Source organism: Mobula birostris, chromosome 3, assembly GCF_030028105.1.
Source record: "Mobula birostris isolate sMobBir1 chromosome 3, sMobBir1.hap1, whole genome shotgun sequence".
Lineage (NCBI taxonomy): Eukaryota > Metazoa > Chordata > Chondrichthyes > Myliobatiformes > Myliobatidae > Mobula > Mobula birostris.
Window position 1 is genome coordinate 203,855,438 of NC_092372.1, and position 26,300 is coordinate 203,881,737.

General features: G+C 42.5%; 1 protein-coding gene across 1 annotated transcript in view; it reads left to right on the forward strand.

Moving 5' to 3' along the window:
* adarb2 (adenosine deaminase RNA specific B2 (inactive)) overlaps positions 1-17,229 on the forward strand; it is an 819,996-nt gene extending 802,767 nt beyond the window's left edge. Inside the window, exon 11 of the mRNA XM_072252060.1 lies at positions 17,053-17,229. Within this exon, the coding sequence (XP_072108161.1) occupies positions 17,053-17,229 (177 nt within the window). The remainder of the gene's footprint in view (positions 1-17,052) is intronic.
* The last annotated feature ends 9,071 nt before the right edge of the window (positions 17,230-26,300 follow it).

Genomic DNA, 26,300 nt, shown 5'->3' on the forward strand with positions numbered 1-26,300 from the left:
ACGTCGACTGCACCTCTTCCTAGAGATGCCGCCTGGCCTGCTGCGTTCACCAGCAACTTTGATGTGTGTTGGTGGATGTTCATACTCATATTAGCATCTTCAGTTAAACTGGTTGGATTTCATTGGAGTTTGGAATGAATGCAGGGTTGCAGAGGAAAGATCAAATTACTGCTCGAAGTGAGAGAACAGATTTAATGTTCAGAACCCCAGTATACAAATGTTTCTAACAAAGCATCTCTGTACTTGGTACTAGACTTCACAGCTATTGGCAACATAATGTAAGTCTAGAAATTATTGTTGGCAGTATAAGGAAACAAGACTTAGATTCTGAAATTCCATGTGGGATTTACCATAATCTTGCAGTAATTCTGGTGAGGAATCATCAAAGCTAACATAGCTAGAAATGACAATTCATGACGACCTAGGAATTCAGCAAGTTGCTCACTGAAATTATATCAGGGCTCCTGTAGAGAGCCCATTGAATTGTAAGCCTTCATCAAGTTTCAGACACTACCTTTGCATGCTTTTTAGTAAAGGTATTAATTTATTCAAATGCACACACTCATTAATTAACTTTTACAATAGCATGATATAAAAGCCATTACTTACAGGATTACGGACACTTGCATAGTGAAGAAAGGGATTCTCCAGTTTGCAATTTGTCTGTTTGATCTTCAACTCTAAGACTCCGAAACAATATGCTAGAAACACTCAGCAGGTCAGGCAGCACCTGGGGGAATGAGTTAATAACCTACATTCTTATTAAGGATCATTTATTTGGAATGTTAACTTTATTTTTCCCTTCACAGATGCTGCCTGACCTCCTGAGTATTGTCAGAATTTTCTCTTTTTATCAGATTTATTTGTTTATTTATTTATTTAGCGATACAGTGCTGAGTAAGCCCCTGCAGCCCTGCAAGCTTCACTGCCCCAGCAACCTAGACAAACCCTATTAATCCTAACCTAATCACGGAACATAGATACCTACAGCACATTACAGGCCGTTTGGCCCGCAATGTTGTGCCGACCATGTAACCTACTCTAGAATCTGCCTAGAATTTCCCTACCGCAGAGCCCTCTAGTTTTCTAAGTTCCATGTACCTATCTAAGAGGCTCTTAAAAGACCCGATTGTGTCTGTCTCCACCACCATCACCGGCAGTGCACTCCACACACCCACCACTCTCTGTGTGAAAAACCTACCCCTGACATCCCCTTTGTACCTACTTCCAAGCACTTTAAAACTATGCACCCTCGTGTTAGCCGTTTCAGCCCTGGCTATCCACATGACCAATGCTTCTCATCATCCTATACAGCTCTTTCAGGTCACCTCTCATCCTCCGTCACTCCAAGGAGAAAAGGCCAAGTTCACTCAACCTATTCTCATAAGGTATGCTCCCCAATCCAGGCAACATCCTTGTAAATCTCCTCTGCACTCTCTCTATAGTATCCACATCCTTCCTGTAGTGAGGTGACCAGAACTGAACACAGTAATCCAAGCAGGGTCTAACTAAGGACTTATATAGCGGTAACATTACCTCCCAGCTCTTGAACTCAGTCCCAGGGCTGATAAAGGCCATCACACCATATGCCTTCTTAACAACACTGTCAAGCTGTGCAGCAGCTTTGGGTATCCTGTGGACACGGACCCCAAGATCTCTCTGACTCTCCAATTTACAGTAACCAATTAAACTACCCAGTACATCTTTGGATCGGGGAGGAGACCAGTGGACATGGAGAAACACATACATTCCACAGGGAGGATGTACTCTATATAGAGCAGCACCAGAATTGAACTCCGAACTCCAGAGTGCCCTGAGCTGTAATAGCATCGCGCTAACTGCTACCATGGCAACCAAATTTGAAATATTTACCTTTAATTACTTTAGGATCAGTGCTTGCTTGTTCACACTCGGAGGTGGAAAAACAGCATTGCTTACATATCAGCTGCCTCGTTATTAAACACCATGATCCTCCACTCACTTCTGAGATTTTCAGTTCTCCCTGGTTTTAATCATCATCCTGGCCATTAAGACATAGGAGGACATGGTCCTAATGTGGCTGAATGGGAATAGTGTAGGCGAGCAGTAGGTCAACATGGTTATGATAGGTTTAAGAGCCTGTTTCTGTGTTCTGCAACTTTACGGCTCTATGATCCTCAACTTGAATCTCTGTTCTTTTTGCATCCATGATCTTCATAAGGAATCTGAGTAGAATTTGGTAATTCAACCCACCTAGTCTGTTCTGCCATTCAATCATGATTGATTTTATTCAACCCCATTCTCCCACCTTCTTCCTGTAACTCTGAATTCCCTTACCAATCAAGAACTCATCAATCCCTGTCTTAAATACACAATTTACTCTAAGTCATTTGGTTTCAAATGACTTGGCCTCCATGGCCCACGGTGGCAAGGAATTCCACAGATTAACCACCCTCTGGCTGAAGAAACTCTTCCACATTTCAGCTCTAAAAGGATGTCACTTTATTCTGAGGCTAAACCATCAGATTCTAGGCTCTCCTTCTAATGGAAGCACCTCTCCATCCACTTTGTGTTGGCCTTCCAGTATCAGATAGTTTTCAATGAGATCTCCCCTCATCCTTTAGTCTACCTCAATCATACAGATTTAGTCAACGATCTTCATTTCATCCTATGAAATGCCGTCCATCATAAAATCTGCAATTCACTCCCACAATCCTCAGTTCTTATCCATAATTGCTGTTTCGTTACTTGACCTTCAGATTGCCTTGTAGTTTCTAGTTGAACCTGATTCATTGTGATACCAACTAAAGCATCTGTTTTGGTTAAAACAGTGACTTACATCATTTAAGACCCTTTAACACCCATAAGAATGTAAACAATTGGAGCAAGAGTTGGTTATTCAGCTCTGCAGCCAGTTCTGTTATTTATCAAGATTGCAGGTGTTTTACTTTTTTTGCCATATCATCATTTTCCTGCACCATCTGTGTAATCTCTTGATTTCATGTATATTTATGATCATAAAACCATAAGAAATAGCAGCACAATTAGGCCATTTGGCCCATTGTGTCTGCTGTGCCATTCTATCATGGCTGATTTAATATCCCTCTCAACCCCATTCTCCTTCCTTATCCCCATAACCTTTGACACCCAGATTAATCAAGAACCTATCAAACTTGCCTTAAATAGATCCAACGATTTGACCTGCACAGCTGTCTGTGGCAATGAATTTGACAGATTCACCACCCTATGGCTAAAGAAATGTTTCTTCATCTCCATTCTAATTGGATGTCCCTCTATTCTCAGGCTATTCCCTCTGCTCTTGGACTCCCCCACTATAGGAAATACCCTCTCCACATCTACTCCATCTAGGCCTTTCAATTTTTGATAGGTTTCTAAACTATCTTCTAAACTATTCTTATCCTTCTAAACTATAGTGAGTACAGGACCAGAGCCATCAAATGCTCCTCATATGTTAATTTTTTCATTCCTGAGATCATTTTTGTGAACTTCCTCTGGACCCTTTCCAATGCCAGTACATCTTTTCTCAGATAAGGGGCCAAAAACTGCTCGCAATATTGCAGGTGCGGTATGACTACTGCCTTATAAAGCCTCAGCATTATTATCATTGCTTTTGAAACGAATGCTAACATTTCATTCCCTTCCTTATCACCAACTCAACTTGAAAGTTAACCTTTACCTTTACCTCATCCTCTCCTTAGGATTGTTCTTCTTTGGGATGCAGCTTTCCTATACTTTCTAAAATGCTTCCTGAAGCTCCACCCATTGCTGTTCTGCCATCATCCCTGCTAGTGTCCCCTTCCAGTCAACTTTGGCCAGCTCCGCGCTCATGCCTCTGTAATTCCGTTTGCTCCACTATAATATAGATAGGTCCAATTTTAGCTTCTCTTTCTCAAACTGCAGAGTGAATTTTACCATATTACGATCACTGTCCCCTAAGGATCCCTTTACCTTAAGCTCCCTAATTAAATCTAGGTCATAACATAACATCCAATCCAGCACTGTCATTTCCCCTCATGGGCTCAACCACAAGGTGCTATAAAACACCATTTTGTAGGCATTCTAGAAATTCCCTCTCTTGGGATTCAGCAACAGAATGATTTTTCCCATCTATCTGCATATTAAATCCTTCATGATTATCACAACATTGCCCTTTATACATGCTTTTTCTATCTCCCATTGTAATGTGTAGCCCATGCCCTGGTTACTGCTCAGAGGCCAGTATATAACTCCCATCAGGGTCTTTATACCCTTGCAGTTTCTTAACTCCACCCACAAAAATTCTCCATCTTCCAATTCTATGTCACATCTTTCTAAGGATTTCATTTCTTATTTTTACCAAAGAGCCAGCTCCCCTCTGCCAACCTGGCAATCCTTTTGATACAATATGTACAAACACATATACACACCCACTTATGTATATATTTTTATACATATACATATATATCTTTTCTATATACTGTATATATAGTACATACATATATTAAGGAAATTGATAGATAGGCATCTCATGAGACCATGGATTTGCACCTTGGAAGGTTTCCAGGGTGCAGGCTTGGGCAAGGTTGTATGGAAGACCAGCAGTTGCCCATGCTGCAATTCTCCCCTCTCCATGCCACCGATGTTGTCCAAGGGAAGGGCACTAGGGCCAATACTGCTTGGCACCTGTGTCGTCACAGAGCAATGTGTGGTTAAGTGCCTTGCTCAAAGACACAACACGCTGCCTCAGCTGAGGCTCGAACTAGCGACCTTCAGATCACTAGACCGATGCCTTAACCACTTGGCCACGTGCCAACACATATTAAGGAAATTATATATAAATATATAGTAGATTCTAGTTAATTGGTCTATTGGTTAATTGGGGTATCCACTAATTTGGAACTACTCTTAAAGAACAAAATCAAATCGAGAAACTAGCCAGGATTCCCCTCTTTTATTTGGGACACTGTGTTGCTTAATTGGAGCAGGAGACTATTGCCATACATTTTCTAATTTGTGTCAGTCACATATACATCATGTAGCTGTTAGACATTACACCATGCTTAGAGCAAACAGCTTTAACATAGCATCACTTGCATGTTTGTATCAAAAAGCAGTGATTTTTGTCACTGATAGTTGGCAAGTAATAAAGAGTAAGACAATTCAGAACTGTTCTACTCACTGCGGTTTCAAGCATTCAGGCTTGGAGATGTCAGAAACAGCCGGGAGTGAAAATGAAACGATTTCACCGCTCCACCAAGTTAGGAACTACAAAGAATTTGAAAGTATCGACAATAATCGTGAATGTTACAATTAAAATGAAGATTTGGAGGATGCAATCATTGAATGCTTTGTTTGAAAGCAGTCCATTACCTGCACTAGGTGTCTGCACTGATTTTGTTCATTTGCAGTCAATCAAAAGAACATGTCAGCATACACTGGATGAATTCTTCCATTGGTAACTATTAAGAATTAATACAGATTTTTATAGTACAGTAGTAGTTTTGGTATTATTCTAATTTATTCTGTATCTTATTTAAAAATATAATTTGTTACCTAGTTGAACAGTAGTTTGCCTTCTTTACACCTTTTTAACTATTTCCATGAAACTTCAGCTAACTGAAGCAGCTACATTATTGGACCAAAATTAACCGGAATCCACCGCATATATCATTTTGATTTCCTTAATCTTGATTTCCTTTATGTATCTTTGTTTTGAATGAATTGAGCCTCTGCAGTCCTGTGGAACAGAGAATATCAAAGGTGCAGTACCCTCTGAGTGAAGAAGTATCTCCTCAGCTTAGTGCTAAACACCCCACACCTTATCCTCACACTGGAACACCTGGCTCAATACTCCTCAGTCAGGGGAAACTTCCTCCCTACATCCAGCATCTCAAACCTGGAGGAATTTTGCAAGTTTCAACGGGATCTCCACCTCTTCTTCCAGACTCCAGTGTACAGTATATAGGCCTAGTCTCTCCTTGGAAAGACCTGCTACCCCTTGGACCAAGCTAGGTTCACTACACTCCCTCCGGGTAAATAAATTATTTTTCATAACTGTACACAGCATTCCTAGTGCAATCTCGACAAGGCACCAAACAATTTCAGTAAGACTTCTGTATTCAGACCTCCAAAACATCCTGTAAGAATGAGCTTGCTGCTCATTGCTCATTTACGGTGGCTTTCAGTGGTTTGTTGCACAAGAACACTTTCAACATCAGCATTACCAATTTCTCACCATTTTAAAAAAATGCTGTTTTTATGTTTTATTCTCCAAAGTGGACGACCTCACATTTTCTATATTATATTGAACCTGCCCTTCACCTTGTCCATATCCTTTGAAGCCTTGTTACATCTCTTCCTTGTTATTAACCTATCTGGATTAGGTTCTTCAGCAAAGTTGGATTCCGTTCCCTTAGCTATAAGTTGCCAACTTCACATCATCAGGACATACCAAACTACTTGCAACTAATGAAGTACTTCTGAAGTGTACTTACTGCTATGATCCTTTGACTTAAGTAGCTTGATGTAAAGGCAAGAGGAAGCGAATGCTGGAATAATTTGCTGGAGAAGATCACCAAGTCTAGCAGCATCTGTGGGAGGAAAAGAATAGTGGCTGTTTTAGGTCAAAGCCCTGCCTGATCAAAGTTAGAAGTAAATTTATTATCAAAATACATATGCTTCGCTGTATACAACTCTGCGATCGTGATGCAATTCTGAGTTGTTCCACCAGATTGTAACTTGATCTAAGTTCTACAGCAACAGACATGCTCAGGCCCTAATAATACACTGATGGGTCACTCATAGAACTCCTAAGCCTTGTAGAATATTTGCAGGAAATTTCCCATTCAACATTACTTCTTCAATAAAACATGGTTTATTGGATTTGCACATTAACGACTGCAAATATATATCCCTGAGGGAACCTATCAGTACTTTAATAAATGTCACAATGAGGTTTCCTTGTGATAAGAATTCCTTCCAAGTAGTCAGTTAGTGAAAATTATTTCTGACAATTCATAAGTGAAACATGCACGGCAACCTAAAAGCAGTCACATCAATATTCTCCACATACAGTCTTCTTAATATCAGGAATCCTCAAAACTTGCAGCCTGAAGCTCTTCAGCTCAATTTATATCCCTTCAAATTACTTTTTACATTATAGGCAATTTCTTCCTTAGTTAAATGTTTTACAAATGCTCTTTTAATAAAATTTCATTATAATTGTAATAGAATAATGTTTTATAAATATATGTTATTTGCTCAAGTGTTGCTGGAACATAAATTGTTTTACTGTTTAATTTAAATTACATGATGAGGTGGTTAAAATAAGAGGTTTTGAAAAATCCAAGCTGCTTAAACATTTTAACCCTTTTTTGTTTCCCAGTGTAATTTATTGAGAGAAAACTATTTTGGTTCACATGTCATTGACCTGTTATTTGGAGAGGTTTTTGTATCAATCTCATTCCTTCCCTACAGAAATCTTCCAATGTTAGTATTTTAATGATTTTAGCGTTGTACTACTAGAAATCTTTTGTATGACATTAAGTTTTCCATATGAACATAGGAAGCAGGAACAAGAATAGGATGTTCAGCCATTTGTTAAACTATTGCTGATCTTCTCAGTAAAGCCATCTTTCTGCACTGGTCCAATCTCCATGGCACTTACTTCTCTTCGTATCCAGAAATCTATCAGCCTCAGTTTTGGGTGAATTCAGTGAATACCCCCTGTGGTAAAGAATTCCAGAGTTTCACCATTCCCCCCTCATTGTCAAAGTCCTTGACCAACTACTGCTGATTTCTGACACTATGACCATTGATTCTAGGCTCATAGAGTCATAGAACAGTACAGCATAGAAACAGGCCCATTGACCCATCTGGTCATGCCAAACTGTTGTCTTGCCTAAACCTGTCAACCTGCACGCAGACCGTAGCCCTCCATACCCCTACCATCCATGTACGTACCTATCCAAATTTCTCGAAAGTGTTGAAACTGAATCCACATTCACTGCTTCCACTGGCAGCTCATTCCACACTCTCACCTCTGACTGAAGAAGTTCTGTCTGTCTGTCTGTATCTTGTTTTACGGCGGTTGGCATCCAGCTTAATGGTGCATTACCGCCACCCTCTGCTCCAGAATGTGCACTAGACATACATTCTAAATCCAACTGAAGAAGTTCCTCTTTATGTTCCCCTTAAACAGTTCACATTTAACCCTTAACCCATGACCTCAAGTTCCAGTCTCACCCAGCATCAGTAGAAAAGGCCTGTTTCCAATTACCCTATCTATACCCATCATAATTTTGTTTGCCTCTATTAAATCTCCCCTCATTCTCCTCACTTAAGGGAATAGTCCTAACCTATACAAACCTTCCCTATAACTCAGAGCCTCAAGTCCCAGCATCATCCTTGTCAATTTTCTCTGCAAGGGTTGATTTATGAGGAGCATTTGATGGCTCTGGGCCTGTACTCTCTAGAATTTAGAAGAATGGGGGGGGGGGCTCTCATTGAAACTCATCAAAAGCCCTCGATAGCATGGATGTGTAGAGGATGTTTTCTATAGTGGGGGAGCCTAAGACCAGAGGACACGGCCTCAATAGAGGGATATCCATTTAGAACAGAGATGAGGAGGAATCTCTTTAGCCAGAGAGTGGTGAATCTGTGGAATTTGTCACCACAGTCGGTTGTGCATGCCAAGTCATTGGGTATATTTAAGGCAGAGGTTGATAGACTCTTGATTAGTCAGGGCATGAATGGTTACAGGGAGAAGGCAGGAGATTGGGACTGAGAAGGAAATGGATCAGTCATGATGAAATGGTGGAGCAGACTCAATGGACCAAATGGCTGAATTCTGTTCCTATATTTTATATTTTGTGGTAAGTAGTTGACCAGAACTGCACACAATACCCCAACTTAGACCTTACCAATGTTTTATAGAGCTTCACATAACATTCCAACTCTTGCACCCAAAATTTTGATTTGTGAAGCTCAGTGTAACCAAAGCTCCCTTTATGATCCTCTCTACTTGTGGTGCCACTCCTCTGTATGCAGGTTGTCAGGGCCATAGGAATTTTCTAAATTTCAATCAGATCTTCTCTACTCAATCTCTCATTCAGCAAACCAAATGTTCCTTGGAACCATTCTAGGGTGATCTTCACCAAGCTCTCTATATGGCAAGTACTATACATCAATTTTATTAATAAGACCATAACTGTACACAGTACTCTGGAGTGGTCTTACCAAGGCACTATACAATTGCAATGAGACATCGTTCAATACTGTTGAATTTAAATCCTGTCATAGTAAATATGAACATAATTGTTTGCTGCATATACATGTTGGCTTTCAGTAACTAGTGCACAAGAGCACATTTGAACAGTACAGCCAATAGAATTGAATAGGAACTTAAGGGGACATTATCTATCAGGCTTACAAAGAAGGAGAAAGTGGGTGAGCGGAAAGAATTGGGGAGTAAATAGGCAGATAAATATACAGGTCAGGAAGGGAGTGGCATAGGCTGGATGGGCCAAGTGGCTTCTTTGCTGTATACTTATGACTCTTTGATTCAGCTGCAGCTCATATAAATGCCTAATGCATGCAGAGTGAGACATCCTCTGTTCATATGCTGAGAACTGAGAAGAGCAATGTAATTAATATATTCAGTGACAACTCCCTATCAGTAAAATTTCTCTGCATAGATTTTGGTTAATAGGCTGGTATAAAACCTCTAAGCTGAGCTAAGATTGTGCACATATGATTCCTTTTCAATAATGGCTTTACTACAGTACCACAATGGTCTGTACTGGACTACAATGATTCAAGATTGTTTATTAATATTCATCAGTGCAAAGGAGAACAAAATGATTGTTACTCCAGATCTGATGCAATAAAATACACAGTAAGCATAAATAACGCAATAAAAACATAATAAATATACATATATACATACACTCAGTTGCCACTCACCTGTACACCTGCTCATTAATGTAATCTAATCAGTCAATCATGTGGCAGCAATTCAATGCATAAAAGCATGCTGACATGGTCAAGAGGTTCAGTTGTTGTTCAGACCAAATATCAGAATGGGGAAGAAATGTGATCTAAGTGATTTGAGATTCTTAGGAGCTCCAGATTTCCTAAGATTTTTACGAACCATCTCTAGAGTTTACAGAGAATGGTGCAAAAAAATAAAATCCACAGAGTCTGTGGGTGAAAATGTATTATTATTGAGAGAGGTCAGCGGAGACTGGCCAGATTGGATCAAGCTGACAGGAAGGTGACAGTACCTCAAATAACCACGCATTACAACAGTGGCGTGCAGAGAGCATCTCTGAATGCACAGCACATCGTGTCTTGAAGTGGATGTGCTACAGCAGCAGAAGACCAAGAATGTACACTCAGTGGCCACTTTATTAGGCACAGGAGGTACAAAATAAAGTGGCCACTGAGTGTACTGTTTATCACCAATATAACTTCAGTGCAAAACTACTTCAGGATGCATTTACATCCAGATGTTTATTTCTATCACTGAATTTGATTGCATGGATAACTACATTGGTTAATCTTCTGTTTGCTCTTCTTAGGTTTTCTATCCTTTTCCTCTATAGCTGTAAAACTGAGTGAATCACAAAGGGTTATTACCATGATGTATCATAAAGGAAGCCCTTCTTCTATCCCTGAAAACATGCACTACACACAAAATTAATATTCATAGGAAGAAAGTTGTGAATTCTTTTCAGGAAATCTAATAATAATCTACCTACAAAATGGAAAGGGATTAACATTTGAAATACCTTTGAATGGATTTTGGAGTATTGTGAGCTGCTTTTGGCCTACTTATGTAAGGAAGGTGCTGCTGGCATTAGGGATGATCTAGATGGGATGATCAACGTGAATGAACCCAGGAATTAAGGTGTTAAAGTATGAGGCTGTTTGATGGCTGTGAGCCTGTACTCACAGGAGTTCAGAAGAATGAGGGGGGATCTTATTGAAACCCATGGACTATTGAAAAGCTGAGTTAGAGTGGACGTGGAAAGGATGTTTCCTAGTGTGGGAGAGTTATGACAAGAGGGCACAGCCTCAAAATTCAGGGACTTAGGAAAAGAGATGAGGAGCAATTTCTTTAGCCAGAGAGTGGTGAATCTATGAAATTCATTGCCACAGACAGCTCATTGGCTATATTTAAGGTGGAGGTTGATAGGTTCTTGATTAGTAAGGGAGTAAAAGGTTACGGGGACAAGGCAGAAGAAAGGGATTGAGAGAAGTAATAAATCAGCCATGATGGAATGATGGAATAGACTGGATAGGCCACATGGCCTAATTCTGCTTGTATGTCTTATGTCTAATGTATTGGTTTTATTCAAGACACGGTCAGGGACATTTATGCACCATCTTACCTCAGGTTAAAGGTTTTATACCAGAATGTTAACTAAAATCTCTGTGGTGAAATGTTGGCTCCATAGGGAGTTGCCACTGAAAATATTAGTTGCTCTGCTGTTGTCAGCTCTTCAGCAACAAGCCCCACATCAGGTGAGGATATCTCACCCCAACAGACATTAGCAACTTGGTTGGCATTCTGTGGCTTATGGATTTTCTGCAATTGTTAATCAGAAGGTATATGGGAACATCATCACTGATTAGTAACAATCAATATCTTCATCAGTATTGATTAATGAGTAGTGTGTTTATTTTATTTTTTCATGGTGGACTTCCCTTTTTCCCCTACTGGTTGGTAAAAGGGGAGTTAAAATTTAAAACCTGAAAAATTTATTCAGAATACAATATCTTCGTGCCTGTGTGTGTAAATAAATGCATAGATATACAAAGATTCAAAGTACATTTATCATCAAAGTATGTATGCAGTATACAATCCTGTAATTCATCTTCCCATAGGCAGCCACGATACAAAGAAACACCATGGAACCTATTCAAAGAACACATCAAACACCCAGTGCACAAAAAAAGAACAAATCATGCAAACAGCAAAAAAAAACGAGCAAGAAACACAGAATATAAAACATCAAACCACATAGTCATTGAAACAGGCTAGGACCGCTCAGTTCAGTTCCGTTCAATTTAGCACTGTGTTGCTTACTGACAGCAACCTGCAGAGCCAGTCTGCCCCGATCAAAAATCACACAAAATAGCAATGAAACCAGAACACACCTAACATCAAACACAGAGTCGAATCCACAAACGGCGTCAATTATACCTTGCTCAAGATCCAAGAACCAGTATCAAGCAAGAGGGAGAGGTCAAATGCAGATACCTTCCTCTGGGAGCAGTGAGTGAGAGAGAGAGAAACCAGTCAAACACAGATACCTTCCTCTGAGAGCAGCGAGCGAGAGAGAGAGAGAGAGAGAGAAAACGGTCAAACGCAGGCTGACGGCACTGAACTCCCACTCACCTTCTGCTCTTGTCATTGATTTCAATTTTGCTCTGCGAGGTTGGCAAGAAACAGAGTCAATCGTGGGCTCGCACCCTGTCTCTGGTCTTCTCAGTCCCCGGGCCTGACACTCCACTCAAAACCTCACCGAACCCTTGGAGAGAGCAAAGCACCAGATCACTCAATCGACCAAAAACACACCATCAAAATATAAATCACAAGTTCCAGTGGTAGCCAGATCATATTTGAAAGATGAAGAATTAGTAAAAGAAGCAGCTTCATGAACTATCACCTTTAGTGGTGTTGTTCACTGGCACCAACAATACATAGATATAACTCTATTCGTTTTACTTGTCTTTATGATGAGTGTGTGGTATTAGATGGGAGAAGGGATGGTCTAGATTAGAAATGGAATATTTGACAATATTGTTTACTCCAATATTAGAATATAACAAATTATCCATTGATTATAAGATCACATTTTATGAGGACTTGGTGTGTAAACTGGCTGTCGAGCTTCCAATACTGCAGCTGCTGCAGATATGACCATATGACCATAAGCCGTAGGAGCAGAATTAGGTCATCTGGCCCATTGAAGGGATACGGGGATAAGGCAGGAAAAGGGTACTGATTGTGGATGATCAGCAATGATTACAGTGAATGGTGGTGCTGTCTCGAAGGGCTGAATGGCCTACTCCTGCACCTATTGTCTATTGTCTATTGAGTTTGCTCCACCATTCAATCATGGCTGATCCTTTTTTTTATTTTCTGCTCCTCAACCTCAGTTCCCAGCCATCTCCCCGTAACCTTTGATGCCATGTCCAATCAAGAACCTGTCAAGTTCTGCCTCAAATACACCCAACAACCCAGCCTCCACAGCTGCATGTGGCAATAAACTCCACAAATTCACCACCCTTTGGCAAAAGAAATTTCTCCGCATCTCCCTTTTGAAAGGGCGCCCCTCTATCCTGAGTCTGTGCCCTCTTATCCTAGACTCTCTCACCATAGGAAACATCCTTTCCACGTCTACTCTGTCTACGCCTTTCAACAGTCGAAAGGTTTCAATGAGATCCCCTCTCATCCAGCAATTACAGACCCAGAGCCATCAAACATTCCTTGTAAGATAACCCTTTCATTTCTAAAATCATCCTTGTGAACCTCCTCTGGACCTTCTCCATGCCAGCACATCATTTCGAAGATGAGGGGCCCAAAACTGTTCACAATACTCAAGGTGAGGCCTCACCAGTGCCTTATAAAGCTTCAGCATCACATCCCTGCTCTTGTATTCTTGAAATGAATGCTAACGTGGCATTTGCCTTCCTCACCAGCACAAGTTAACCTTTAGGTTGATTTGCACAAGGACTCCCAGGTCATATGAGTGTTATGATTTCCACCAGCTCAGGACCATCTGGTACTGCAGCACATTATCTGCCCTACCATACCTAAATGAAATTAATTCCCTCACTTAATTAAGTCAGTGCATTTAATTCCGTTGTTATTGCCTTAATGCCCAGTGAAGAGCTACCAGTCCATCCCTAGACCTGATCACTTGGCTGTCCTTCTCCTACCTGCATACAGGCAGTGGCTAAGGAGGAAGCCTCCAGAGACAAGGACAACAACGGATGCAAAGGGGCGGCTACAGGACCGCTTGGAGTCGGTAGACTGGGCTGTGTTCAAGGACCCATCAGAGGATCTGAATGAATGCACCACAGTCGTTATGGGTGTTAATAAAAACAGTCGTAGACGAGTGTGTCCCCACAACATCATTCAGAGTTTTCCCCAACCAGAAGCCCTGGATGAACCAAGAGATCCTCATTCTGCTGAGGACCAAACAATGGCATTGAGGTCTAGCAACCAAATAAGATAAAAGACGTCCAGGTACGCTCTCCAGAAAGCTATCTCATGGGCAAAGTGGCAATTTCAGTCCAAAATTGAATCACTGAACGATGCTCGACAGCTTGAATGCTATTGCCTCTTACAAATTGAAAGCAAGCAACTAAGGCTTCATTCCCAGATGAGCTCAATGCCTTCTATACTCGCTTTGACTATCAAAACATGGAGGAACCTTCATAAACTCCCACAGCCCCCAATAACCCTGTGGCTTCTGTTTCTGAAGCCAACATGAAAGCATCCTTCAGGAAGGTCAACCCAAGGAAAGCATCCGGCCCGGATGGAGGCCCCTGGTCAAGTACTGAAGTCCTAAGCTGATCAACTGGCTGGACTGTCCACCAATATCTTTAACCTCTTGCTTCAAGCAGGCTTCAATTACACCGGTGCCTGAGGAGAACATGGTAACCTGCCTCAATGACTATCGTCCAGTACCACTGTGATGAAGTGCTTTGAGAGGTTGGTGATGAAGCCTATCAACTCCTGCCTGAGAAGCAACTTGGATCTGCTCCAATTTACCTACTGGCACAACACATCCACAGCAAATACCATTTCATTGGCTTTTCACTCAACTCTGGAATATCTGCTCAGCAAAGATGCATACAGCAAGACATTCTTTATCGACTACGGCTTGGCATTCAGTACCATCATCCCCTCAAAACCAATCAATCAGCTTCAAGACCACAGCCTCAATACCTCTTTGTGAAGTTGAATTCTCAATTTCCTCTCTCGCAGATGCCCGACAGTTCGGATTGGCAACAACATCTCCTCCACAATCTCCATTACCACAGGAGCACCACAAGCCTCTGTTTAGCCCCCGTCTATTCACCTCAAAATTAGGACTGTGAGGCTAAGCACAGTATATGGTGACAGACAGTACATGTACTTTGATAGTAGAAGTACAAGTTTCAAAGTCGAACGTTGAAGAGCCTCTCTCAAAGTCCATACTCCCTCGACACAGCAAAGGCTGTGCTAAAAACATGTGGTTCTGGCTCCACGGGCTTATTTTCCGAAGTACCGCTAATTCTGAGTCACCTGACTTCGGTTAACCGGTCCTAGCTAGCTACTCAGTTACCCAGGAGACTGCAGGATAAAGCCCTGTAAAAGAGCAGGAGACTTGTTCTGTACCTTTACTACCTGTGCAGTGGACAACCCTTATCCTGGACCAATGTGAGCCTAGTGTCTTTCCAGCAAGGATAGAGCAAACTAGTCTATGACCCAATTTCCAGCTCATGCACTGTGTTAAGATCGCTCTTGACATTTTTCGTCTAATACTAGAGGACTTGCACTTAAGGTGAGAAGAGGTAAATTCAAAGGAGATGTGCAGTAGAGGTTTTTACACCAAGGGTGGGTGCCTGAAATGTGCTGCCAGAGGTTGTGGTGGAGGCAAATATGATAGAGTCATTTAAAAGGCCCTTATAGGCACATGAATGGATCGAGAGGGACATTGTTCAGGCAGAATGGATTAGTCTAGTCAAATTACAGACCTGATGAAGGGTCTGAGCCTGAAACATTGACTGTTTACTCTTTTCCATAGATGCTGCCCAGCCTGCTGAGTTCCTCCAGCTTTTTGTGTGTGGCGCTTAAATTACTATTTTAGTTAGTTTGATGCTTTCTTTGAATGGGTTCCATGGTGTTTCTTTGCTTCGAAGCTGTCCACAGGAAGATGAATCTTAGGGTTGTATACTGCATACATACTTCGATAATAAATGTACTTTAAATCTTTTTCTCCCTCAATATGTTTGCCCTTGACCCTTTAATTACCGAAGGTGTCTACTGTTAGTTTTGAACATTATTGAGATATGGAGCACATTATATGGGAAATACTTCAAACCCAAATTGAGGAGGTAGGGCTTGATGCAAAGCAGCCAAAATCAAACTGAAAGAAGGGGTAGGCTTGAGGGGCCGAGTGGTCTGCTCCTGCTTATAAAATCGTAGAGAATAGCAGCACAGAAACACGACTTTCAGTCCAACTCGACAATGATGCCCATCCGAGCTAGTCCCATGTGCCAGTGTTTTTCCCATAATCTTCTAAACTATTCTCCTGGCATAATTTACATATTACTATTTATGGTTTTATTACTATTTATTATTTATGGTGCAACTGTAACGAAAACCAATTTCCCCCAGGATCAATAAAGTATGACTATGACTCTGACTATCTATGTACCTGTCCAGCTATCTTTTTAAATATTGTTATTGTACCTCCCTCAACCCTTTCTTCTGGCACTTTGTTCCATATCCACACCACCCTCTGTGTAAAGAAGTTACACCTCAGGTCTCTTTTAAATTGTGCCCTGCTCACCTTAAACCTACGCCCTCTAATTTCTGATTATCTTTCCCTAGGAAAAAGATTGCATGCATTCTATGCCCCTCGTGATTTTATACACTTCTATAAGGTCACCTCCAGTTTCCTACAATCCAAAGAATAAAGTGCTAGCCTGCCCTACTTCTCCCTTCTCCTGGCAATATCCTCGTAAGTGCTCCTTTTTAGTGATCTTATGTTCTCCCTTCAAGTTATTAGACGGACAGATAGGACTTTCCCCTTGAAGTCCACCTGCCTCTCTAACATTAAAGAGCACCATTATTAAAGCAGCATCGGAGACCAGTCTCACATCATTATGTTACTTCGTTTTTTTTTCCCCCAATCTTTACAGTGGGATGCAGGTGATCCCACAAGGTGTACGAGGAATGAGGCCGGCTTCTGGAAATATAACGTGGAAATTAGCTGTTTGTGGACACAGCTGTTTGAGTCTCCTGCCAGTGCCGGCTCATTCACTTTGTTTTTCTGCTCTCCTCCACAGCTGAGCACACGAGCCTCGAGCCTTCGGGGAACGCCGTCCATGTACTGCGAGGCCAAGCTGGCAGCCGAGGACTACCAGGCCGCCAAGCAGCAGCTGTTTAAGGTGTTGCAGAGAGCTGACCTGGGCACGTGGGTAAAGAAGCCCCCAGAACAGGACCAGTTCTTGCCTGCTGCGTAGAGATGACAGCATAGACCACGGCTTGTAATGTTCAAAGTGAACTTCAGTAAAGGAGAAAGTAAAAGCAAACCTCAAAATCTCCTCCTTTCTTCGGAAGACAGCTCCCATCATTGCCTCATCAAACCTGCTCACTCCTGTTTCCACAGATGGTGTTCATAGCAATGCAGACGCCAACAGCTCCATTGGTAATGAACTGCTCTATGGAATCCTCCAGTTCTTAACCTATAGCAGAAAGGCATTCACCCACCAACTGTTGGCCTAACAAAAGACATGACAAACAGTCTGAGGGCAAAATTGAGTTGTAAAATCAACCCTTCATCTACTTCTCTGATAAGGTGCTTCTTTCCTCTCACGCATATACATTTTGTGGTGGCCATTGAATACAATTTTATAATCAGTTTCTTATTAATCTGATATTTATATCCAGGCCTCCTGGTGCACAAGCATTGAGATTCTGTCCAATTACTGTCCAAGCTTTGAGAAGCTGGCAATGATTGTTAATTAAACTTTGATCTGAAACAAACAGAGGCCGAGCTGGCTGAGCAGACATTTTTCCAGCATCTCTCCGGGCCTGTAGAGGTCGCCGCTGTGGGAAATGAGTCCCATCTGTCCGAGAGGCAAGTGAGCTAAAACCAAATAGGGAGAAGTTCATTGAAGCACAACAACCCTTCGCTGGAGTTGAGAGGGACCTCACACTGAGGTGCTTTTAGTTTGGATTAGGTGTGAAACAATAACTAAAGGGATTAATGGTCATAGATATCCTGGTTTAAGAATTGCACAGATAACAAGCGGCCTGGCAACTGCGGAATTGATCGAGTGCTTAACAGCGACCAGCCTAAGAGCATTGAATCAGCCTTGAGTGAGTGAAATTGCTACAACTTACAGCTGCGTACTTTCCACTTGAGAAGTGAGAAGTGGCTGTTGTAAGTGGCAGGTGGGAGGGTGCGATGTTAACATACTATACACATAATTCAGGCCAGCTTGGAAGGAGGCTCACAGTCCTCACGGCTGAGACGGTGCAGTGCTGCTTTACTATGCAAATCAGGTCCTGTGGTCGTTGAAGAAGTCCCGCTGCAGAACGTGGGGACAAATAGGTGAAATCCATCTGAGCTACTGGCAGCCCAAACAGGGTTGTCTGACAAACTCTGCAAGCGTTCTAAGTGATACTTTCTTAAAAAGGAACAGGAAAATAATCTGGAGGGTTACCAGTCGAGTTTTGAATCACCCCCACATGAAGCTACCTGCAGACCAGCATAATGAGTTCACCCTAAAAGTTAAGTTTGACTTCATATCATTACAGTTGATATTATTTATCTACAGTAAATATTCAAAGGGCTTTGATGAGCTGGCGTATAACAGCAGACTAAAGAATGTGAATGTATGTGGACTCAGAAGATGTGTTTTAGCTTTTCAAGGCCACAAAGGAAGCGAAGTTCCAGAGCTTATTGCTCGAGGGATGGAAATGAAATGTAGTGACATTATGCTACATTGAGCCTTGGTTAGACCAGACTAAGAGCAATGTGTGTAGGACTGAATAGAAGCGATGTAGAGATGTTGCAGAGAAGATTGACATGGATTATACCAGAACTGTGCGTGTAGACACAACGAGAACAGGTGAACAAACTGGGTCTCTCCTCTTGTGGAAGCTCAAGCAGTGACCTAACTTCAAGTGATGAAAGTTTTGAAAAGAGTCCAGTCTGAGAACCCTCTCCTCGTGGATTCCTTTATCACGCCTATCGATCAACTTAGGGTCTAAATCCCTTTGTTCACCTTTTCTTCATTCCCCACTCCCTACCATTATGTTACCCAGATAATTTACCCTTCCCCAATCTGCTTCTATCTGCCCTTCACCATTACACTTATCCTCCCGGGTTTCTCCTCCCTTGGCCTACCTCTCCTATCCGCTCCCCAATCTGCCTCCGTCTGCCCATCACCAATACACTTATCTTCATGGTTTCTCCTTCCTTGGCCTACCTCTCCTATCCACTCCCCAATCTGTTTCCATCTGCCCATCACCAATACACTTATCTTCATGGTTTCTCCTTCCTTGGCCTACCTCTCCTATCCACTCCCCAATCTGTTTCCGTCTGCTCATCACCAATACACTTATCTTCATGGTTTCTCCTTCCTTGGCCTACCTCTCCTATCCACTCACCAATCTGCTTCTATCTGTCCATCAAACTTCCAATATCAGTTTCCAGTTCCACACTACCTTCCCACACCCCCTCCCCCACCTGGCTAATCCATCCATTAACCCCACCTAACCCAACTCCCCCCATCGCCTACCACCCCCCTCCCCTATACTGGTTTTCCTCTCTCTATACTCTCAGTCCTAATGCAGGGTCTCACCCAAAGCATCAATTGTCTCTTCGCCTCCGCAGATCCATTTGGTCCACTGAGGTCCTCCAACAGTTTATAGTTTTTTTTGCTCTGGATTCCAGCATCTTCAATTTGGATACAGAGATAATGTTCCCACGTGTTGAGAGCATGTAACTAGAGGCCACCATTTTGAAAAAGTCACCAAGAAATCCAATAGGGAATTTAAAAGAAACTTCTTCACCTGAAGAATATTGAGTACATGATAGTGGCTAGCAAAGGGAGAGGTTGGAATGAATAGTGTAGATATATTTACATGGGGATGGACAAACAGATGAGTGAGAAGGTAATAGGTTTAATGAGAAAATGCAAGAGGAGATTCAAGTGCAGCATGCACGCCAGCATAGAGCAGTTGGGCTGAATGGCCTCAGAATCAGTTATTTATTATCACTGTCCTATGTGATGTGAACTTTGTTGTTTTACAACATAAAAATTATAAGAAATTATGAAGTAAGCAAATAGTGCAAAAGCAAAGGAATAACAAGGTAATTACACACAACACACTGGAGGAACTGGAGCAAGGTAGTGTTCATGAGTTAATGGACCATTCATAAGACGGGGAGCTATTTCTGAACCATTGGTGGGGGGGGGGGGTTCAGACTCCTGTACCTTGTCCTGGATGGGAAGGTTATTTAGTAATGGATTCGGCCTTGTTGAGGCAATGCTTCTTGAAGATGTCCTCATCAAGGAGGAAGAATTGTGTCCATGATGGAGCTAGCTGAATCTACAACTTTAGAAATCTCTTGAAATCCAGTGTACTGGAGCCTCCACACCAGGCTGTAATGGAATGAGTCAGGATGCTCTAGAGTTTTTGGTGACATATCAAATGTCCTCAAACTCCTAACAAGTTTGAGCAGCTGGCATGCTTTTTTTCATAATTGCATCAACGTGCGGGAAAATCCTCAGAGATGTTGACACCCAGGAACTTAAAGCTGCTCCCTCTTTTCATCACTGACCCTTCAATGAATACTGGTGAGTGTTCTCCCGATTTCCTCTTCCTGAGGTCCACAATCAACTCCTTGCTCTTACTGACACTGAGTGGAAGATTGTTCTTCTTGCAATACCATTCCACCAGCCAATCTACCTCACTCCCTGTACGCCTCCTCATTGCTGTCTGAGATTTTACCAGCCACGGTGGTAACATTTGCAAATTTATAAATGGCGTTTGAGCTGTGCTTAGCCACACTGTCATTAGCGTAGAGAGTGTAGAGCAGCAGGATAAGGATGCATTCTAGGAAAAGGTGTATCTGGGTTAATTATCAGCAAAGAGATGTTATCACTGATCCCTGCTGACTTCAGTGCCATTGACATAGGCAGGAGCACGTGCCCTGCCTCCCTTGCTGAAGTCAATGACCTGCTCTTCTGTTGACATGAAGGGAATGGATGTTGTCATGACACCATGTCACTAAGCTCTCCACCTTCCTTCCCTTCCCAGTGAACTTGTCGAATTCTCTGCACGTTTTGAACAGCAGGGGATTGGTATGGCACCACCCACCCTGACATCCTCCGGTGCACCTGACCCACAGTCACCACTGCAAACGTACGATTAGCCTTTCTGAGAGTGAGCCCATGGAAAAAATCTGGCTCAGATGGTGGCTTAGACGGTATCCCTGGCCCTGTCCTTATATCCTGCAGAGATCAGCTGGCTGAAGTATTTACAAACATTTTTAAAACTCTCCCTGCATCAGTCTGAGGCTCCCACCTGCTTTAAGAAGACATCCATCATTCTGGTACCTAAGGAAGATAATATAACAGGCCTTAATGACTACTGCCAAGTGTCTCTGACATCCAGCATTGCGAAGTGCTTCAAGAGACTGGCCTTGGCAATCATTAACTCCAGCCTCCCAAACAACTTCGACCCACATCAATTCACCTACCACCAAAATAGTTCAGGATCAGAATCAGAATCAGGTTTATTATCACTGGCATGTGACGTGAAATTTGTTAACTCAGCAGCAGCAGTTCAATGCAATACATAATCTAGCAGAGAGAGAGAAATAAATAATAATAATAAATAAAATAAAACATAACAGTAAATAAACAAATAAATCAATTATGTATATTGAATAGATTTTTTAAAATGTGCAAAAACAGAAATACTGCATAATAAAAAAAAGTGAGGTAGTGTCCAAAGCTTCAATGTCCATTTAGGAATTGGATGGCAGAGGGGAAGAAGCTGTTCCTGAATCGCTGAGTGTGTGCCTTCAGGCTCCTGTATCTCCTACCTGATGGTAACAGTGAGAAAAGGGCATGCCCTGGGTGCTGGAGGTCCTTAATAAAGGATGCTGCCTTTCTGAGGCACCATTCCCTAATGATGTCCTGGGTACTTTGTACGCTAGTGCCCAAGGTGGAGCTGACTAGATTTACAACCTTCTGCAGCTTCTTTCGGTCCTGTGCAGTAGCCCCTCCATACCAGAGAGTGATGCAGCCTGTCAGAATGCTCTCCACGGAACAACTATAGAAGTTTTTGAGTGTATTTGTTGACATGCCAAATCCCTTCAAACTCCTATTAAAGTATAGCTGCTGTCTTGCCTTCTTTATGACTACATCGATATGTTGGGACCAGGTGAGATCCTCAGAGATCTTGACACTGAGGAGCTTGAAGCTGCTCACTCTCCCCACTTCTGACCCCTCTATGAGGATTTGGTATGTGTTCCTTCGTCTTACCCTTCCAGAAGTCCACAATCAGCCCTTTCGTCTTACTAATATTAAGTGCCAGGTTGTCTAAGACAGACAACACTCCCTGGCCCTACACTCATATCTGTAGCGTCCAGACAGTAGAGGCACCTGCATCTAACAATTGCCTATTGATTACAGCTCTGCCTTCAATACTATAATTTCAAACTGACTCATCACCAAACTTTGAGATCTGGGAATCAACACCTCCCACGGCAACTTGCTGACCAACAGACCGCAATCAGTAAGAACAGACAGCAATACCTCTGCCATGATCATTCTGAACACTGGTGATGCACAAGGTTCTGACCTCAGTTCCCTGCTCTACTCCTAGTACACTCATGACTGCGTGGCCGTTTTCTGTTCTAGTCCCATCGGCAGGCTTGCAGATGATACCACTGTAGCAGGCTGTATCTCAAGTAATGATCTACAGGGTTGGTAATAGCCATGGCATACTCATTCAGATCCAGAAACCAATATCTGAATATGGTCCAGTCCACCAATTCAAAGCAGTCCTGTATATGCTCTTCCACCTCCCTTGACCATACACTTCTTTCTGGTCCTCACTACTGCTGCTGCGGCCCTCAGTTCCTGCCCTTACGTGGGGAGTAGAAGTACAGCCAGGAGATCAGACTCACCAAAGTGCAGGCGTGCGATAGCACAGAAAGCATTCTTGATAGTGGTGTAACAGGTATTGAGTGTAGTGGCTCCTCTGGTTCCGTAGGTGACATGCTGGTGGTAGTCCATCAGAATTCTTTTCAAGCTAACCTGACTGAGGTCCCCCAACAATGATCAGGAGGGTGTCAAGGTGCAGTGTTATCACAGTGCTCAGCTCCTCCAGAACCAGCTTGTCATTTTCCAAGGGTGGAATGTACCTAACTTGTGCTTACCAGCTGGCTGGAGTGGTCAAGAGCATCTCCAACGCTCACTGATGTCATCAGAGTTTCCTCTACTTCAAAGGACAGCAATCATACCAGTGCCCAAGGGGAGCAGGAAGGCCCATTACAGCTCCGTTTATTATATGTCATCTGCAGTAATTTTACTGTGTGTTTATGGTACATTATCACCGAGACACTTTGGAATGGGTAGGTTTTATTATCTTGATTTAAGTTTGAAATAGATGAGTTGACATGTTTAGCTGAGCATAAACATAAGAATCAGAATCTGGTTTAATATCACTGACATAAGTCTGAAATATTTTGCGGATTCTGGAAATCCAGAGTAACACAAACAGGAACTCAACAGCTCTGGCAGCATCCATGCCGAGGGATTAAGGCCCAGACCATTCATCAGGACTGATGAAGAGTCAAGACCCAAAACGTTGACACTCCATTGATGCTGCTAACTTACTAAGTTCCTCCAGCATTTTGTGTATGCGTTATTATGCTTAGCTGAGGCTCAGTCTTATAAGAAATGAACCCAACTTCAAAGAAAGGAAAGATGAGATGGCTGGTACCCTTGGACATCCTGAGTCCAAATCAATTCCAGTCCCGAGAAGTGAATGGAGGCACATGAAGAGCTGAAGGTGCTGGAATTCTGGAGCAACACTCAAAATATGCTGGAGGATCTCGACAATCCTGATGAAGGGTCCCGGCCCCTGATGCCGACTGATCATCCCCTCCTTGGATGTTGCCTGGCCTACTGAGTTCCTCCGCATCTTTTGTGTGTTGTCCAGGAAGGAAATGGCTCCAAACAAAAATATCACCGTATTCACTCTCCTCAAAATCCTATTTGCCTATGCAGCAATTTTCAAATGTTCAATTATCTCAACATTTTGATACTGTAGTAAGTGAGCACGGCAGCCTCCACCTTTTGTGCAAAAGGACTAGAGTTGGAGACTTATAATACATGGGTTCAAGGATTTGCATACTTAAGCAGCCTGTTTTGGGCAGGGGACTGGGCTCACATTTAAAGCCCAGTTGGTTCAGGCAGTTCCTAGGTGTGTCCAAGATGCCCTATCCAGCACCATCTCCCAATGGCAGACCAGCACAGGCTGCGAGTTCATTAAACACCACAAGCTGAGCACTGGAGGACACCAGTGAAGAGGATGAAAGCAGGAGCCCAGCCCATGGGTTCTCAGGGGTCCTGTGCCCTCCAGCACCTTCTTTCAGAAGCCTTTCTTCTCCGTGTGATAGACCCACAATCCGTTTTCTTTCTCAAGGAAAGACTCAGGCATCACTGTGTTTTGTTTGGAGCAGACGCTTTAAACTTGTGCTGCAGATTTCTGATGTATAGAGAACGTCCATCATTTCCCACAGTGCAGCTTACACAAAGATGGGAGCAGGATACTCCAGGTCTACGGCAGGAACAGAGAGAGGCACCGGAGAGCTCAGGAAACGCAGGAAGTGAAAATGGCAGCTTTTCCTTTCAGGATTTTTGTCCTGGTGTAAACGTATGGCTCCGGACACATTTTTCTTTTAATTCAGCCCCATTAACAGAAAAACGTTTCCTTTCCCCCTGGAATTTGTTCTTGATTCATAAGTCATGATCTTATGAACCAGCGTTTTCCATTTGACTCCAATGTGTGTTCCCTGATATTTTTGCTGTCTTCATTTTTAAATTTCATATTTAACAAATGTAAAAAGATTACTATTCTGTGTCGTGTGACACGACATGTAACAAGATTGGGTACTTTTGTTCAGCTCTGTTAGCATCTGAGAGAGTGCAAGTCTATTTTGAGGATGTAAAAAGTGTGTAATGCAATTGGAGCCTTGTACATAAAATAAAATATTGAACATGCAACTTAAAATATGGCTGTCCTGCCAATATTTCCGCCAACACTGGTGATGATGAGATGAACGTTTTCCACCTGAAGTCAAATGAAAGACTACATCGGAGTAACACACACAAAGAATTGGAGGAACTCAATGGATCAGGCAGCATCTGTGGCGAGAAAGGTACAGTCGACATTTCAGGCCAAGTTCCTTCATCAGGGCAGGAAAGGAAGGGGTCAGAAGCCAGAAGAAAAGGGTAGGGGAGGAGAAAGAGGAGGTGATAGGCAATTCCAGGTGACAGAGGAAAGTAGGTAGGTGGGAGCGTTTCACGGTGTGCGCTGGCAATGTGAGAACCCAAGTGCAGAGGCAAGACAGACTCCCATGTCAAGACAGTGATAAGTTTATTCATAAGACTTCCAACAGAGCATCGGCGGCTCAGCTGAGTGACATTGCAAGACATAACATTCTCAAACTAGGACCCCACAATTAGTGCTAATTGGGCATCCAGTTAAATAATACATGTAGCACAGAATCCCCGAGCCTATCAAAATAAACTGAACAAGCTTAAACAGAAAACAGCGGGAGACTGCGTTACAAAGAGTGAGACACTCAAGAAAAACCACAAGGAACTGTAAACAATTAATAATTCTTATTAAACAACAAGTAACCAATTCAGGTGCTCTAAAACTCTTGGAGCCCAACGCTCCCTGGCTCCCCACACAGGCCCATAAAGCTCATCACAGAGGGAAGAAAAGGGAATAATGTGAGAAAGTGGGATGGGATATAGTCATAGAGTCACAGAATCATAAAGCAGTACAGCACAGAAACAGACAGTTCAGCCCATCTTGTTTGTGCCGAACCACTTAAACTCTCTGCTCCCATCGACCTGCACCGGATCCATAGCCCTTCATATTCCTACCATCCATGTACCTAACAAACTTCTCTTAAACATTTAACTTGACCTTGCATGCACCACTTGCACTGGCAGCTTGCTCCACACGCTCAGCACCCTCTGAGTGAAAAAGCTTCCCCTCCTGATCCTCTTAAACTTTTCAACTTTCACCTTTAACCTAAGACTCTAGTTGTAGTCCCATCCCACCTCAGTGGAAAAAGCCTGCTTGCATTTACCCCATCTTTACCTCTATCAAATCTCTCCTCAATCTTCGACGTTCAAAGGAATAAAGGCCTAAACTATTCAATTTTCCTCATAACTCAGGTCCTGGCAACATCTTTGTAAATTTTCTCTCAATCTTATTTCCATCTTTCCTGTGGATAGGTGACCAAAACTGCACACAATACTCCAAA